The sequence below is a fragment of the Myotis yumanensis genome, unplaced genomic scaffold (assembly GCF_028538775.1).
Source record: "Myotis yumanensis isolate MYYU_CA2020_CCGP unplaced genomic scaffold, mMyoYum1.0.hap1 SCAF_13, whole genome shotgun sequence".
Lineage (NCBI taxonomy): Eukaryota > Metazoa > Chordata > Mammalia > Chiroptera > Vespertilionidae > Myotis > Myotis yumanensis.
Window position 1 is genome coordinate 56,213,992 of NW_027223764.1, and position 18,413 is coordinate 56,232,404.

General features: G+C 56.9%; 1 protein-coding gene across 1 annotated transcript; it reads right to left on the reverse strand.

Annotated features, from left to right (window-relative positions):
- Positions 1 to 539: 539 nt before the first annotated feature.
- CUNH10orf71 (chromosome unknown C10orf71 homolog) lies at positions 540 to 6,183 on the reverse strand. The gene has a single exon (XM_070431977.1). The coding sequence runs from the start codon at positions 6,073 to 6,075 to the stop codon at positions 1,906 to 1,908; it is 4,170 nt and encodes a 1,389-aa protein (XP_070288078.1). The 5' UTR covers positions 6,076 to 6,183; the 3' UTR covers positions 540 to 1,905.
- Positions 6,184 to 18,413: the final 12,230 nt, after the last annotated feature.

An 18,413-nucleotide genomic window follows, 5' to 3' on the forward strand; every position in this document is an offset into this window, starting at 1 on the left:
ACAGGTGTAGACAGAGCTACGGGCATCGGCGGGGGGATCTGTGTGGTATTTTCACAGTGAAATTGAGGCGTGGCTGCACTTGCTGGGGAAAGAACAGGCATAAAGCCCTGAATCCACACCACAGACCTGGGATATGCTCGAGCCCTGAGTGTGTGGGAGTCGGGGGCTCGCTGAGCTGGGCGCCTCCCACCTTCCCACCTGGAAACGCATCTGTGCAAAACCGCCCCCTCCAAACCCCCATCCCCCAAGCCAGTGGTCAGCAAACTCATTGGTCAACAGAGCCAAATATCAACAGTACAATGATTGAAATTTCTTTTGAGAGCCAAATTTTTTAAACTTAAATTATATAGGTAGGTACATTGTTATTAACTTAATTAGGGTACTCCTAAGCTGGCCTTTGCTAAAAATGTCCTCAGTCTGATTGAGGTATGTTCGCTGAGGTCGACCCCTTCCAACTCTCCCATCCACACTCGTCTTGTATACTTGTTTCAGATAAACGAGTGTGGATGGGGGAGTTGGAAGGGGTCGACCTCAGCGAATGTACCTCAAAACAATGTACCTCCCCCGCACTCTGTATCCCGCGGCCTGCCTGCGCCGCCCACTTCTTCTAACGCCACTTCTTCAAAATAGACTCGCCCAGGCTGAAAACCGACTTCTGCGCATGGGCCACGAAGTTTCAATTGCACTGTACGTGCGCGCCCGCATGTGGTATTTTGTGCAAGAGCCACACTCAAGGGGCCAAAGAGCCGCATGTGGCGCGCGAGCCCTGGTTAACCACTGCCCCAAGCAAACCCCCATCCCCCAAGCAAACCCAAGGACATGCACTGTGTGGTGCCTCCACAGCTGCCATCTAGGAGGGAGGGGCCTTTGTCCCGTCTTTCCCACATCACAGGAATCGGGGCTTCAGCGGGAGCCCCCAGCAGGGGCCGTGAAGACTGGCCTGGCCCCTCCCAGAGAGGTGCTCCGTGGGCATCTCCTCACAGACCGCCTGCTCTCCAAGCTGAGAGGTGGTTGCGGCTCTGCTCCCCTGAGTGCATTCAGCTGCTCCCCTCCAGGCCCCAGAGACCATCCCCTTTAGCGCACAGAGCTCAGCTCCGGACAGTCAGGACCTGACTCAGGTGCCAGGCCACCCATAATGGCGGCCTTGGGTTCTTGTCTTTGCCACCCACCTTAGTGGAGTCCTGGCCCAGGAAGCACGGACACGGGCTGGCAGGGCGCCCTGGGCTGCTGCTCTGTCCCAGGGAAGACCCTGCCAGCCCACAGGCGGCAATGGGAGGCCTGGAGGGCAGGTGGCCCTTTCCTACTCACCAGCTGAGACCCCTCAGGCCCCCAGAAGAGACAGGAGTTCCGAGGCAGACCACACCACAGACCTGCTCCACGGTGTGGTGTGAAAAGGTAGCCTTTTCTTGATCAGAAAACAGCATCTTCAGTTAAGAAAACCCATTCTATGCAAATGAACATTTCTGCAAGGCTGCCTCCGGGCCCTCAGCCATTTCCACCCCAGCTGAGATGGATGACCTGGGGGTGGCCTTGGCCTGCCCTTGAGAAGGAGTGGACCTGGTGCAGAGAGAACAGCCCTGAGGGGCAGGGTGGGTCCCCGAGTGGCAGGGCCAGGGGAGAAGGAGCTGGAGGAAGGAAGGAAGGAAGAGGATAGAAGGGGAGCGGGTCTGGGGTCCAGAAAGGGGCTCAGAGGGGCCAGGTCAGGCCAGCAGCGGCCTCCTAGGGAGCGAGTGGATGCCCTGGAGGCGGGTGTTTTCAGAATCCCGTTTTCTCTGAGACCTTAAGGACCTCAGGTGGCTAGGCACGTGGTGAGTAAGGGAGTGTGTGTGTGTGGGGGGTGTCTGGGGGAGGGAAATAAACTCTTCGGGGTTTATGGGGGGCAGAGGGTGTTGTCTGCTGTAATTCTCAGGAAATGCCTTCTGTGGCAAAGTCCTCTAGATCGTTGGTGGAGATGATACCCAGGCTTGGAGCGTCTACCGCACCCTCCCCAGGGGTCCCGGGGGGCGCCCTGGAGCCCGGACCTGCAGTGTGCTGGGCGGGGTCACCAGGAGGCCGGGGGGCTGGCTGTAGGTCAGTGCTATAGGTGCTGGGGGGCACAGGGTGGGCTGCCTCCGAGGTGCCAGGGCACTCGAGGAAGGTGGGGGCAGAGAGCTGAGAGGAGCAGCGCAGTGGCATCAAGGCCATGGCGGACAGGGGCCGGATGCCAGGGTACAGCACGTAGGGGGCAACAAACACATCCGGCGGGAGTGGCTCCGGGGAGCCCTCCTCAGAGGATGGGATGGGGACCCTGACATATTTGCCTGTCTCTGGGTCGTAGAAGGTCTTCATTTCCACCTGAAGCGGCAGATCGAAGACGAAGTACTCCCCAGACTGGGGGTCTTGGAGGACCTTCTGGGTGGCAGGGTAAGGGAGCAGGGGCCTGAGGGACTGGGGCCCCCCCGACTGCCTCCTGTCAGGCTCTGAGAAGGTGGCCACCGAGTGGCGGTGCACGGGAGGGGGCAGGGCGCGGACGGCGGGGCACCTGGGCAGCAGCCTCTCTCCGGGGGACAAGGGCCTGTGCGCCGTGTCCTCCAGGGGCGGCTTTTCCTCCCGGGCGCCGCCGGGCACGTCCTGCATCTGGTCAGTCTTCCTCCTCTTGCTGGCCAGCTTCTTTGCCCTCCGCAGGGCCTTTTCTGTCTTGGGCGGGACTGCCGGTGGCTTGGCCGCCGCCCTTCCCAGGTGAGCAGAAGGCTGTGCTTTCTCAGGGAGGACGGAGCCAGAGGCCACGTCCAGCAACGGGCCTCCTGGAGAGAGTGTCCTGAGGTCTTCCACCGATGGCTCCAGCTGGGGGTCGGCGCTGGCCTCCCACGTGAAGGCGTGCGTCAGGTCCTCCCTCCGGGCCACCCTGGCAGGGCTGGGGGTGGCCCAGGGGCTGGGGCCGGAAGGCTCCCCCGGCACCAGGCCCAGCTCACAGGGGCCCTGAGACGCATCCTCCCACAGGCTGCTGGTGGCCGGGGAGTGCGCGCTGCTGCCCTCCAGCGAGCTGCTGTTGGGGGAAGCCGCGGGCTCGCCAGCAGCCAGTCTCCTGCCCGGGGGCCCTGCTCGGGGTGTAGACAAAAAGTGACTTTTGAAATCTTGGGTCTGCTCTTCCCAGGAGGTTCTGAGTTGCTGTGGGGGTGGCTGGCCTTGTAAGTCACTTTCGGGCAAAGTAATTGTGGGGATGCCCCTTGGAGCCTCCGGCCCCCCCTGGTCTGTGGAATAGCTCCTGCCCTCATTCGCCACAACCTTCCACACGGCGTCTGGGGGTGGCTTCAGCCCCTCATCCTCTCCTGCGAGAGGGACAGACGAGACATTCCCCTGGGCCTCCATTCCTTTGTGGGCCACATGCTTTAAGGGGGGCCCCCTCATGCCAGTGGGTGTTGAGGTGCTGGGCATTTCCTGGCTCTTGGGGGCCCAAAGGCCAGCATCCTCGCCACAGCCCGGCCTTGGCACATCCTCCTCTTTGTGGCCACCGCCCAGCGGGTCGTCTGAGGACAAGGCCCTCAGCAGGGGCAGCATGATGGGCCTTATCACGGGGGTGGCCCGCAGGGTGTTGTCTTTGATTGAAAACAGCCTGTGCCTGTTGGACGTGGACGATGGTGAAAGGGCTGTGTCCTTACTCCCCCCGATCCAAGCGCCTCTGAAGTCAGCCTCCTCCCTCGACGCCTTCCTGGGCCTCTCTCCACTCACACTTTCCCCTGCCGCTTGCCACGTTCCCCTGCCGCTCTGCTCCTCCGCGCACCTGGACCCGTTACCAGAGGCGCGGTGCTGGGGCTCATCCAGCCCATCCTCCTTCTCTGTGTCACCTGCACTGCCGTCATTCCTCCCGTCTTCCCGCGGGCTCTCTGCGGAACTCGTCTTCTGCTGATCCTCAAATGAGGCAAACGACTGATCTGAAGAGCTGGTGCTGAACTTAGCCTTACCTTTGAGGCCTGGCACAAAGTCAGACTGGCTGTCGCTGTAAAACACATCTTCCTCCTCGGGAGAAAGGGGTCCCGGGGAGACTTTCTGGTTGAGGTTCGGATCCCGAAGTCCCGCCTCTCTCTCGGGTTCTGTCTCTTGAGACACGGATCTAGAGAACCGGTTCTCCAGGCTGAGGGCCCGCAGATGCTGCGCCGCCCGCCCCGCCTCGGGCTCCCTGCTGCAGAGCTTCAGGGCCAGGTGCTTCCTGGGGCAGCGCTCCCGGGCGTCTGGAGACCAGCTGCGCCTGGCGGCACCCACACCGGACTCTCTGTGGGTGGCGTCCTCATAGCCGCTCTGGTCGGCAGCCTCCCCGTTGACACAGAAGGGGGCTGTGGCGGCAGCTGGAGGTGAGCCAGGCGTCAGGTAGTTGTCCGTGGAGGTTGCACCAGGATCAGCCGTAGGGTTGCTCTGGGCACTAACGTGCGACAGAGGCGTGTCCGCTGGTCTCTCCTTACGAAGCTCCTGTGGGGGGCTTTCCTCCAGCCCGTTGGGAAGGAAAACGCCATTGCTCAGGGGCTCCTGCTGGCCTCTGCTTTTCTCCTCGGGCCCTTTTACGAGAGGTGAGGGGCTGTATGTGCTCTTAACACGCTTGCGCACGTCCTTGAGGTTGAACAGCAGGCTGGGGGCTCTGGCTTTGTAGCTGTCCCGGGACTCGCTGGGCTCCTCTTGGTACCCGTTTATCTGCCCTGGGGGGGGTGGGGTGCCCTCCATGGGTGGGCTGTGGGACGGATCCAGGACGTGCTTGGTGGGTATGATGGGGGTCAGCAGCTTGCTGATGTTGAAAGGAGGGTTGTAGCAGTCACCAGGGTCCACATTGTCAAGAGCATCGTTTTCTGGAAACTGCTCCTGGGGGTGGTGCTTCGTGTACAAGGCTGGGCCTGGCCTGCTGGCCTGCCTCTCTCCCGAAGCATCCTGCATACTTTCTTTGCCGCCTTTTCGAGTCTTTGGTTTCCTCCACGGGGGCTGGGTGGCCTTCGCCTGGAGGCCAGGCTGCGAGCTGGAAGCCTTTTCCTCCGTGGGGAACACCTGAGCTCCCGGGTCCCTAGACCTCCAGGGTCCAGATGTGGAGAGAGTGCCCGCGGTCGGCCTGTTCTCTTCTTGCCCACAGCTGGCCCGGAGTTGGCAGGGGGAGACTTTGCTCTCAGGGGCTTGGGACTCTCTTAACAAGGGCGGGTCTTCATAATGTTTGGGGGGCTTGTTTTCAGGGGCGGCCTCAGCAGGCTCCCTCCGCTCCAGCAGTCGTGGCTGGCGGCTGCTCCACGACTCGAAAGCACTGTTTTCGCTGTGAAGGAAGGTGCCTTTGCGAGCCCACTCCTGGCTCCTCCCGGGCTCCCCCAGGGCTGGTCTGTGGGGCGGGGAGGAGAACGTGGGCTCCGATGAGTTGGCCCCGCTTTCGGGTGTTGGGAGGAGGCTGCTGGAGCCCTGACAGGCCGCTTCAGGGTTCCTGGGGGCCTCCTGCTCCGCATGCTTCCTGCCGGGCTGCGTGCCGGAGACTTCGGCGGGCACCCTCCTGACCGTCAGAAAGGCAGAATCAAAGCAGAAGTTGACCCCACTTTCTGGAAGAGGAGCGAATTTGGGGGTGGTTTTGATAGTTGGAAGCTTGTTGGTCGGAGGCCTGCCCTCGCATTGCTGGCTCTCAGGCCTGTCGAAAGATTTAATCAGTGAGGACACTTTGGAAATCGGCTTGCTGCTGCTCCTCAGGCCAGCAATGGGCACCTCCAGTCTCCTCTGGGCCGGTGTCAGTGGGGGGCTGCTTTTGGGGTACTCTTCCTCTCCCTGAACGTATTTGGGTAGCTGTTGGAACGTGGCTGCCCAGCCGGCATGCTCCGTGCCTTGTGAGGGCAACTGGCTCCAAATGCCACTCTTCCTGCGGGCGTGGCTCACCGTTCCCGGGTGGAAGTTCCCAAACACCTGGCGGGTGGCGTCTGGGGACAGGGCCAGGTCCGAGTCGCCGAAGGACGTGTCTTCTGAGACGCACAAGCTCCGGAAGGCCCGGTCTGTGAGGCTGCTCACCTCCCTGTCGGCGTCGTCCAGCACGCTGCCGATGCTCGAGGTGTCGCTGAAGCCATCGGTGCCCTTCTTGTTCCCTTGCATTGTCGCCGGCTGGGAAGCCTGTCCCTGGCTAGTCAGCGGGCTCCTCTGGGTGATGGTTAGGGAAGGGCCAGGGGTATCCCTCGTCCCACAAAATTAGCTTCCCGTTGGTCAGATGCAACTGCTTTCTCTGCAAAAGGAAGAAGAGCAGGGTGTGAATGGGTTATCCAGCTTGGTGGCCATGCAGAACCGCACACGGGTCCAGGCGGCAACGGTGCTTGCCATGGTTAATTTTATGTGTCAGCCTGGTTGGCCTCTGGTGCCCAGTTTTGGGTCAAATGCCAGTCTAGCTGTCGCTTTGAAGGTATTTTCTTTAGATGTAATTAACACTTAGATCAATAGACTTTGAGTAAAGCAGACTGCCCTCCATACTGTGGGTCACAGCCACAGGACAGATCCCCGAGGAAGAGGGAACGCTACCTCCAGTCCTTGGACGGCGGCTGCAGCATCACCTCCGTGGGTACCAGCCTGCTGGCTGCGGACGTCGGGCTGGCCCGCCCCCACAATGGCACGAGCCAGTTCCTTAAAATAAATCTCTCTGACGACACTTTGGCCGATGACTGATTGCATACATGACACTGGTCCCACAGGTTATAATGGAGCTGAGAAATTCCCACCACTTAGTGACCGAGGGGCCATCACAGTGCTCAGCACAAGGCATTACTCACGTGCGTGTGGAGATGCTGTGCAAACACACCTGCCGCGCTGCCAGCGTGTAAAAGTGCAGCACACACAGTCATGCACAGCACAGATACCGGATGAGACAATAAACGACTATGTGACCGGTCTTTGTATTTGCTATGCTGTACTTTTTATCATTGTTTTAGCGTGTACTCTTTCTACTAATAAGAACATGCTTGCTGAAAAAAAGGATGCGGTCCACGCCAGCGGCAGCCTCGCACATCTCGCGTTTACCGAGCGCGTCGCTTTCTCCTGTGCTTGATTTAGCCTCGTGGTGTTTTGTACAGTAACATGCTGAACGGGCTTGTAGGCCAGGAGCGAGAGACCATGCCATGCAGCCCAGGCGTGTGCCGTCTAGGTTCGTACAAGTGCTGTCTGTGATGTTCGCACAATGACAAAGTTGCCTAATGGCACGTTTCTCAGAACATAACCCTGTCGCTAGGCAGCGCATGACTGGATGTGCACATCCTGTCGGTCTGGTCCCCTGGAGTCGGGACTAATGTCGCGCTGGGCATCCAGGTGGGTCACTTTTGCAGAGGTATCTTCTCTGGCAATCCACGGGGCATCCCTTCTCACTGTCTCGCACAGTGGCTGGCTTATTTCCTTGGTTGTGCGGAGCACAACCTAAAATTAAATTCACTTCTTTGTTGCCTATTCCATCATTAGAGGTAAGATGGAGCTTAGGAGCCAGTAAGCTGTCTTTTCGCTGCTTGACCTTGTCCCACAGCCGCCCAAGAGGGCCCAGTCCTCCAGAGCTGACATCTGGCTCCCGCACCCTCTGCCTTGCCCTTGGTGTGGCCAATGGAGGTGCCAGTGAGGGGAGCCTGCTGCCCTCCCCACTGGGGCTGCAGAGGGTGGCTTCACTCTGATTAAGAGACTCCACATTTTGGATCTCCCTAATTTTCTCCCTTCATTACGTTCTCTCCTTTTTTAATGTTAGAGAGAGGAAGGAGAGAGAGAGAGAGAGAGAGAGAGAGAGAGAAAGAGAGAGAGAGAGAGAGAGAGAGAGAGAGAGATCCATTGCCATTGCCTTCCACCCCTGTCCCAACTGGGGATCGAACCCACAACCCGGGTATATGCCCTAACTGGGAATTGAACCTGTCACCTTTTGGTCTGCCAATTGAACTATACCAGCCACAGCTCTTCTTTATTTTAAAATTGTGGTGAAATACCTATAACATAAAATTTACCATCTTAACAATTTTTAAGTGTATAGTTCGGTAGTGTTAAGCACATTCATATTGTTGTGCAAACATTACCACCATCCATCTCTAGAACTTTTTTATCTTGCAAAACTAAACTCTGTACCCATTACACAATAACTCCTTATTCTCCCTTTCCCCCAGCCCCTGCAGCCACACTCTGCCTCCATGAACGTGGTTACTCTAGGTACCTCATATAGTGAAATCATACAATATTTGTGCTTTTGTGACTGGCTTATTTCCCTCAGCATAATGCCCTCAAGGCTCATCCATGCTGTAGCACATGTCAGAAATCCCTCCCTCTACGTGTTCAGTCTTGGTGGGGCTGAGCGTCAAGGCACCTGCTGAGACCTCGCTGGGCCCGTGCAGGGTGAGACCAGCTTAGCCCACTGTGCATTGTCCTGGAGCTGCAGGATGGGAATGTGCTCAGGCGTCCTGTGCAACGTCGGAGCCCTGTTTGCCCTTCCCCCGCCGGGAACTGAACCTTCACCTTGAGTCTATAAGGGCTCCCATTTCCGTTCAGTAGTCACCCGTTCTGCTGAATTTGTCCAGTGTCTGTTTCTGCTGTGTGTGGCCACAAACCCTAGCTGCCCTTGGGTTTGAGTCGTAGGAATGAGGGAAGCTCACTGATTAGAGGACTCAGAAAATGACCCCATTCCTCTGCCTCAGGCAGGAGGAGACCCACCCCCATTGGGAACTTCACTCAGCTCATTTCTTCAGTCCCGATCTGACTCACCTGGGTTTAGTCCCTAGGTTGGCCTCACCACCCGCCCCCCCCGCCCCTCCGGTCCCCCTAACAACTAAAGGTGCTTCCAGGTGCTGGCTCTTGAGCTGGCGGTTCCATTGGTCCATACCTGTCACAGCAGTGCGGACTGCCGGTGCTGCCTTGCTGGGTTTTGGGATCCGTAGTTTTAAAACTTCTTCTCATGCTTATGTTTGCTGTCCTCGCTGCCCATCTAGAAAAAAGAAGAAACATAATTTCAGTGGAACCCAAGTGACCAAAGGGCCAAGCACATGTTCAGTGCAAAAGATATCTTTAAATAGCAGCCATGCACTTGGCCTTCATTTTTTAAAAAAATCTGCACTTGAACTCAACAAAATTCCAAGCGTAGTCATTTTCGGTGAGAACCAACACGAGACCAACTTATATTCCTTCCAATATTCATTAACTTGACTGTGGTCCAAAAATCTCCAGGAGCCTGTTGTAAGCCCCTGAGACTTCTAATATGATTGGCCCGGCTGCGCATTGCTTTGCTAGTCAGACCTGACCACAGGCCCTTTCTCTCCCATGTGAATTAATGACGCAGGCTTTGCAATGGAGGAAATCAGAGCCGCCGAACTTTAATCCACTCGTCACGCAGTAGCACAGTGTTCGATTTATTGTTGGCAGGAGGCTTGACTATCTGTTTTGACAGCTAAAAGAACCAAAAGGCTGCCCAGGAGAGTTTTAAGAGTGCGGAGAATGAAGTGTAAACTAATTAAAATGAATCCACTGCATGCATCCTAAAGGCAGACCGTCAGGGCTTCCATAAGGCCTTCCTCATGGTCTCCTCCTCATTGCCAGGGCCGTCTGTTTGAATCAGGATGTGTCAAACAAGCCAAATCCGAGCGAGCAGCCCCCTGAATCAGTGGTTTCTCGTGATGAGCAATGAAATATCCTTTGCATGGTCGCTACTAAATTCTAACTCTTCCAAATGTCTTCTCACGTGATGCTTTTCCCCGCGTCATGTTGCTGATGCTGTTGAACTATCGTGAGCTGGAATATACTGCACTTTGCAGAAACAATGCTTCCTCTCTCTGGTCCCTTACAAATGCCTCTGCATGACCCTCAAAGAACTGGTGGTGAGGGAGCTGGAGGTCACCCACCCCCTCCCTCCAGCCTAAGGTGCACTGGGTGAGGGAGCTACAGGCCCAGGTGGTCCCGCAGGCTCCTTGAGGTGGTAGTCCCTCTGTCTCTCTCTGTTGCCCGGTCACCAACTGCTGACCGCGGCCTACTCAGTCCTCCTATTTTCAGTAGAATTATCTTTTCAAATCACTTGTGTTGCTTTATTCCCCGGTGTCTGCTGTGACTGTCTTTCTAACAAAGCTTTGAGCTCCTGGGAGTGAGGTCCCTGCCGTGTTGGTCTTTGACGGACAGGATGCTGGTGCATGGAGGTCACTGGTCAATGTTTCAGCTTCCCTTGCTGAGTGCCCTTCCCGGGCCCCAGGATGTGGTGACAGGCTTGCTGCAAGTGCGCAGTGCGCAAACGGAGGCAGGAGCTCTGCTGCCCGAGTTCTCCGTGCTGCCCATGGGGCTCCTGGCCCTCAGCAGCCCAGGCCACCAGCCCCACAGACCATCCCTGCTGGTCTGCCCCAGCTGTGAGGACAGGAAGTGGCCAGGAGAGGGGACTTGTCCATGTCACCCCCTAGGAGCCCTGACCCAGCTCTCCACATACGGCGCCACAGTCCAGCCCCGTGACTGAGGACGTGTGACAGGCCCACGAACCAGTCCTGGGGGGTGACTCCGCAGGCCCCAGCTCCAGCCCCTAGGGACGTGCACTGTCAGCTTCATTTCCAAGATGACATGGAGCCTCAGAGAGGGGAAGAGAATGTTCCGTGTCTACGAACACTTTTTTAGTATGCGTCCCATGCAACATTTGACTATACTTTCCATCAGAGTTATCTATAGAATTAATCATCCCACACTTAAACTAAAAATAGGCATTCATTGTTCATCTGAAATTCAAATTTTGCTGAAGGTCCTATTTTATCTGACAGCCTGGGGTCCTCACCAACTTTTAGGACCCAAGGTGGATCCCAGTGGGGGTGGGCAATACAGTGAGTGTCCCCTGGGACGACTTGTTTGCAGAGCACCCCGCACCTCGGCACCCATTCTCTTGTTTAGTTCCCATGACCCCCATGAGGGGGGTGACCAGGCCTATTGTCACCATTTTCTAGGTGGATAAGTCAAAGCACAGAGCGGTGTGGACTACGGCTCAGTGTTACACGGCATCAAAGGAGAGACTGGGCTGGGATTCACCTGACCATCCTGCACCTTGTTCAGGGTGCAACCCTGACCACGTCACTGCTCGGATGCACAGGGGTGTGTCTTGGGCTCGCGGGCCGGAGTTCAAGGGAGGATTGAAGATAGGTGAGGGTGCGTGGAGGCAAGGATGGCCTTTATATCTATTCACATCCCAACATCTTCTCAGGTCAGTTTTTCTCTGACGCTTAGGCCAGGAAGCCCAGGGCCCTCCAGTGGGGAGGGCGTGTGGGGAGGCCCCTGTGGCGGGTGCACAGCGGGAAGGACGCTCTAGAGCGCTGAAGGAGGTGGTTCAGTCTCCCCGTGGCCTGCACAGGAAGCCACTGGGGTTTGCTCTGCTGCTGGTTTGACCACTTGCCTGTGGTGTGGTTTTTGAGCCCAAGCTCTTTGGGTGAATTTAATTACCTTAATTGAATGGTGTTTCCACTTCTCAGGAAAGGGAGAGCAGGAAGCCAGCAGAGATGACAGGGGTTGGCTTTATCACACCCAGAGGCCCTCACAAATTGGAATTGATTTCTCTCACTCCTCTTTCTGGGTGGTTTTTGAGTCATTGACTTGCGTGCCTTGAGGAGCGGTGCAGGGTAGTGAGCTGTGACAGATGGCCCGTTCCAGCCGGTGACTATGCAGACCTCCCGTGCACGGCCTCCACCACCACACCCACCCACATCCGGCTAGCCCTGGACCCCTGCCCTGATGGTTAGTCGTAGGCCAAGCTCTTGACCTCTCTGTGCAATTGCCCACAGCCCTTCTGCTTGCTGTTTCAGGGGCAATGTCCTTGTCTGTGTCCTAAAATAAAATGGCAAATCAACTTCCTCAGTTGGGGTCCTTCAAAGGAGGGAGCATATGGGTGGCAGGCCTCAGCCCCTGCTGTGGGCGCCTGTTCTCACCCCTTCCTGGCTGAAACAGCAAGGGAGGCCTCTCTGCTCATCTTACAGTGGAGGACACCGAGGCTACCTGAGCAGGGGCCCAGGCCTGGCACACGTCGGAATCCAGGACATTCCTGGGAACGTGGCTGAAGAAACCAGCTTGCGTGGGCTTGGTGGCCTCATGGAGCTGGCTGAGAGCGGTAGTCACAGCTGCTGTGGGCCTCCTGCTGGCCCTGGGAGAGAGCTCAGCAGCCGAGAGCTTTCTTTCTGGGCTCAGCCCAGCCTCACTCCCACATCTGGCCTGGTCACTGGTCTGGCCTGGGTCGCCGGTCTGGTCTGCTGTGTCTGGAGGGGACGTTTCCTCAGGAGCCTCTGAGCATTGCCCAGACATGGGCTGTGTCTGCGGTTAGAGGCCAGGGAGCCCACGCAGCAAGCACTGGGCCTGATCCACGTGAGGGCTCCCCAGGACAGGACGGCGCCGGCACCTGGCCTCTCACACCTGGGGGGCGCCCAGTCACAGGAGGAAAGGGCATAAGTAAGGCATGGAGACCTGAGGGTGGGGGCTGGCTCTCTGAGCAAATGCCCTGCTTTGCAGCTCTGGTGGATTTGCTGCTACTGACGGCGTCAGGGCGAAGTTGGGGTGAGGTGTGCAGAGGCACTTGTAGTGGCTCTGGAAGGCTATTCGGCAGTGGCCTCACTGCGCACGGGCTCTCAGCAGCTCGTCTTCATGCTGCTTCTGACCATTCCTGGTGGCCAGGTGCTGCAGGACAACCCGTGGAGCTCCTGGCGGCCAGGTGGATGGACTCGGCCTGCACCTTCTCTGGGCACGCCCTCTACCAGGAGGAGCTGAGGCCTGGCACTGCCCCACTTCTCGGCCCTGCTCTGACAGGCGCCTCAGTGGCTGGATGCCCCTTGGCCAAGGGACCCTCAGTCCTTCTGTGGGCTCAGAGGTGCCTGACTTACCTCTACAGGAGCAACTACACTGGCATCGAAGGTAAAAGTAGGGGCAGAAAAGAGCCGACCCTAAGGAGCCTTGCCCTCACCTCCCTCAGGCCCCCAGAGCTGGGTGAGTACCATTCACATCTACTGCCCAGGAGGGTCGAAGGGGAATTGTCTCAGAGGCAAAAAGCTGGGGAACAAGACAGGGACAGACTGGCAGGGATGGTTTTGTTGCTCAGCCCTTTGACCCCTTGGCCTTCTTGTTAGAGCCAACCCATGGTCCAGGGGCCACGCCCAAAGTGCCCTGGGGCAAAATCACCCCTGGCTGAGAACTGTTGCTATAGAATCAAGGAAAGAGCTTTAGCCCGGCTTCCGCAACATCATTTGTTCGTTCATTCATTCATTCCTTTATTCCTTCCACATTTCCCAGAATATATTGCCTTGGATTCTGAAAACAGTAGGACTGAAATGAGACGGCAGACCTGCTGAAGTCCTGCTTCCCAGGCAGTGCCATCTTGGGCAAGTCACTGAGCCTCTACCTGCACCTATGAAATGGGGACAATAAAAGTAACCTGGCCCAGCTGGCATGCCTCAGGGGTTGAGCATCAACCATTGAACCAGGAGGTCATGGTTCGATTCCCGGTTGGGGCACATGCTCAGGGGTGCAGGAGGCAGCCGACCAATGATTCTCTCTCATCATTGATGTTTCTATCTCTCCCTCTCTCTTCCTCTCTAAAATCAATAAAAATATATTTTAAAAATGAATAACCTGGGCTCTGCCCCACCCCCTGGGTGGACTGCTCCCCAGACTGGAGAGGAAAGAAATCATCATGCAGTTGGTCCCGGATACAACCGATGCTCCAGATGCTCAGAGCCACTGACTCACTGGGTCCTGGGGCTCCCCAGCTGGAGGCCACCTGTACCAGAAGGAGGCCCTGTTTCAGCTGCAAGTGCTGGCAGCAAGGGGTGCCCTTTCTCTACATGTCTCCCCAGGGCAGAGGTTTCACACTTGTTTAGTTTTCTCTGAATACCCAGTAAGAAATATATTTACATCACGTCACACACATGCATATATATATATATATATATATATATATATATATATACATATATATATATATTTCATGGAGCAAAACCTACCCTGCTTATATGTACTGTCTGATCTATTCTATTCTAAGTTAAAAATATATTTGCAAAAAAAGGAGAAAAAAAATATCGCCGAAACCGGTTTGGCTCAGTGGATAGAGCGTCAGCCTGTGGACTGAAAGGTCCCAGGTTCGATTCCGGTCAAGGGCATGTACCTGGGTTGCGGGCACATCCCCAGTAGGAGATGTGCAGGAGGCAGCTGATTGATGTTTCTCTCTCATCGATGTTTCTAACTCTCTATCTCTCTCCCTTCCTCTCTGTAAAAAATCAATAAAATATATTAAAAAAAAATCTTAAATTCTTTAAAAAAAAAAAAGGAGAAAAAAATAAAAACATGTTTGCAATTTAGTAAGTGGTTTCAGTACCCAATAATGAGATATGATCTGCAGGGGTTTAGAACAACCTGTTCCTGATCAGGCTCAATTGCCACTGCCCTGTTCGTAGTGATGCTGGGTTTTCATGGGATGGAGAAATGGAGACCCGAGGCCCCAGCATAGTGACTGGCATGGTCTGGCCAGACTCACATGGGAGAGGGGAGACACCTGGGTGGTGGGTCCACGGGCCAAGGTTTGCCTTTCCGCTTCAGTGCTGTGTCCTAGTGCCTGCACAGCACCTGGGCCTAGCACAGGGCCATTCATTAAACAAACGAATGAATAAGAGAAATTCCCATTTACTGAGCATCCAGCATAAGCCAGGCATTTTATATACTCCAATATTACTGATCATATTTATTATTATGTAACTAATACTTCCAACAACCTGTGAAGTAGAAATTACTCTTGTTCTTTAACAGGGGAGGAACCTGGTGTCCAGAGAAGTTTAATGCCTGGTGGAGTGGGGCTTGGACCTGAGGCTGCTGGAGCTGGAGAGGTCCCTTGGAGAGGGTCTCCTTGTCCAAGAGCAGGCCCCTGCAGAGGCTTCCAGGGAGAGGCACTCGGGTGTGTTGGAGGAGGGGTGTCCCTCAGCAACCATCCTCTCTCCAGTCCTTGGGGAGGGAGGGAGGATGCAGCCCTGGCATGTCCCAGGCTTGAGCAGAAAAAGGAGGTCCCAGGAGGGCTCCTAGAACCCCCAGAGGGAATGGGGGGCTGCAGAGTTCTCCTCACCATCTGTGGACCCAGTGTCCCCCTCTGTGAACGGACACCGTGGGGCTTGGCAAAGGCAGAGAAGCAGAGCTGAGAGAGCCATCACCGAGCATCAGAACCCTGCGGGGCCTCCACACACTCATGCTATCCATCCAGTCCTGCTACCTGTCATGTACTTTATTTTTCAAAATCTTCAGAAGATTTTCAATTGCAGTTGACATTCAATATTATATTCATAATCTCACTCAATGGTCACAATCTCTGGGCAAAATAGGTGGGGCTTATGCTAAAGAAATCTGAGGTGGAGAAACTGAGGATCCGAGAGGTTGAGCAACTTGCTCAAGGTCACACAGCCAGGGAGCAGAAGAGTGGAGATTCAGAACCAGGTCTCTGTCCTATATGCCTCTGCTCTCCCTATCCAGCCCAGGCACAGAGGGGCGTCGGGTGTGGCGTCCTCTGCAGGGAAGGGAGCGTGGCAGCCTTTCTCTTAGCACTTTCTCTTCCATCTCCCAAGGTCCACCTCTTCCCAGCAGGGAGCTCTGCTTTAGTAAGGCCAGAGAAGGCGCTTGTTGGTCCTGCCTGTCCTGTGGGGAGCAGCCAGGAGGCACCCTCTTCCCTGACCCTGTGTGGCACGCGCTCACGCGCGCGCGCGCGCGCGCGCGCACACACACACACACACTCGCACAGAACCCGGTTGGGAGTGATGGGAGATGTGTCGGCCAATGACAGCTGTCCTTTCTCCAACAGCGTGGCCCAGGGGAGCCCAGCTGTGCCAGGGAAGGACAGAGAGAGAACTTCCCTAATGGGAGGGACACGGTCACATGACTGACAGAATGCCGCCTCCCTCGTGGAATCCCTTGTGGAATGCACCACAGAGGCAAGAAGAATTCAGACGTGGCCACCAGGCACTGCTGATCGCCGAGCGCTTTAAACAAGCTCATGCGGGAAAAGCAGGGCGTGGTGCCCAGCAAACCCTGGCACGCGCCATCTCTAACCCCTGGCGGGCAGTACAGCGCCGTGGGAAGGGCACGGACTAAAGCCAGACTTCCTTGCGCGTGGCCCCGGGTGCTGGCTGAGAGGGTCCTCGGCGCATCGCAAACCTCTGTGCTTCGGTTTCCTCCTCTGTAACATGAGCTACTAGTAGCACCTGCCTCGTGGGGCCATCGTGAGGACCCCGTGATCCCAGCCTGGGACATGGTAGCCCCTGGTCAGTATCCGTGAATGTCACTGTTGTCCCCACCGTGCAACCTGCTTAACCCAGGGCCAGGGACCCAGGGACCCAGGGGCCCAGGGACCCAGGGACCCAGGGGTCACTAGGGTGACTTTGCCTTTCCCCCAGATACAAGGGGAGAGCAGCGAGGCAGTGACTGACCAGAGTACCCAAAGGGTGCCCTGTCCTTGGAACCACCCCGTGTCGCCCTCTGGGCTGGTTTCCCGCCTGAGCAAACCACTCAGGCCTCGTTCTTGAAGTTGATGGCAGCCGCCCTGTAGCAGCATGGGTTCTGTGCCACCCTCCTGGACCAGGGGCCGCAGCTCTGAGGCAGGTCCCGAAGTCATCTGGGGGAACCTTGCGCACTCTGTGACAATTTAGACGCCCATCCTCCCTTGCCCTTGAGGTTTAAGATGAAGGTTATGTCCATCTAAATTAGGCAAAATCATTAGTTTCTACTTCCTTTCTCTCGCTTGGGAGGGGCGGGGGCAGAGCAGGGTGTCCCCCGATGCGGGTGTGCGCTCAGCTGCCCAGACACTGCCACATGGCCATGTAGTGGGAGCATCACTTCCCTCTAGGCTGGGCCCTCCATCCCAAATGCTAAAGGTGCCCAGACCCATGGCCACTTTGGCACAAGAAGGCAAGTACTGGTGTGTGCTAATGTGCAGTGGTCACGTAGGATGGCTCAGTCCTGCACGGCGCCAGGGCTCTCCTGCAGGGCAGGGCCATGACCAGCGGAGCCCTGGAGCGCTGCGATTGACCTTTGGTGACCTCTGGAAGGAGAGCCCCAAGCTGCAGTCCAGGCAGAGAGGAAATGGACAGATAGGACAGCGGAGGAGAGACTAGCGCTTGCATTTCTGTCATGTGCCTGGCGCTTTTCATGTTTGCTCATTTCATGCACAGAGGAACTTTGAGATGGGATTCTGTGGGTGGCAGCGACACTACTGGTCCTTCATTTTACAGACCGGAAGCTGAGGCTCAGGGGCTTGCTGGGAAGGGCAGAACTGGCCTGAGGATGCTGCTGAGTGCCTCCAGGGCCTCTGGGAGCAGCCGGGACATAGGCTCTGCAGGGTGGGCCTGCCTGGGCCGCGGCTGCTCTAAGGAAGGTTTGGCTCCTGGAGTGGACCGGACTTTGTAGAGACTCCGGGATGCTGACTGAGCTCCAGGTCCATGGGGCAGTGGGGAAAGATGTGAGCTCTGAACTCAGGCCCCACACTTACATCTCAGCGCCTTGGTAGCTGTGCATCTGGGCAACCTGTCTACCCGCGCCCCCTCTGTGAGGGGCCTCAGAGCTGCCATGCTGGATGACCTCAAGGACAGAGCCAAGCAATGCGTGGAAGTGCTTGGCCTGGGGCCTAACTTGGCCAGCAATTGCCCTAATGAAAATGGTGGACACCCTGAGGGCGAGAAGTGGCTGAGTTCTGACCCCTTGACCTTTGTAGCCCTGGGGCCTGACCTGCCTCAGAGAGGGGCAGACAGGGCCAGGTGAGGGGCGAGCTGGTGCTGTGTGTGGTGAGGCTGCAGGACAGGGCCAGTCAGAGGGCAGCCCTGGAGCACCCCTGGGGGCTGCAGGCGGGGCTCAGAGGGGAGGCCTGGGACCAGCCTCCAGTGGTGTGAGGAGAGCACTGGTCACTCCAGCAAATCACAGTGTCCTCTCCTCTGGCCTTCCTTACGCTTCAGGTGGGCCTCAAGGTGGGAGACGGCCAAGGTGGAAGCCCGCCTCAGCTCAGCCTGGCCGTCCCGCGGTGGCTCAGGCCCCCTCTGGCAGGGGCCTCCGGGACAGAAGGCCCCCTAGACCAGGGACCAGAGGGTAGAGGCTGCGGGAGGCCTGGCCCCCGCCGCACCAGTGGCAGCATGTCGGCAGGACTGGAAGTCCTCCGTGGGCGAGGTTGTGAGGAGGCTCCTCCCACTCCCGCGTGCTGGGGCCCAGGGGGGTCCCTTTCTCCTCTCTCCTAAGACAGGGAGGCCTGTCTGTCTGAGCTGGGGAGGAAGCTGTTATTACTGGTTGACTGGCTCTTTGGACGCTGTTGCTGTCAGATTCCCACACACTCCAACTCCATTCTCAAGCTCTGGGAGGCCCATGACACACTCCCAAGGGAATGCACTTTGCACCACGTGGCCTGCAGTCGTCCACCTGAGACCGAGGTCAGCTGAGCGGCTTCGAGGCCACATGTTACTCACACATGCAGGCCC

What these genes read in the sequence shown, in the direction of transcription:
- CUNH10orf71 (XM_070431977.1), bottom strand. Translation starts at nt 6,075, where the DNA reads ATGCAAGGGAACAAGAAGGGCACCGATGGCTTCAGCGACACCTCGAGC.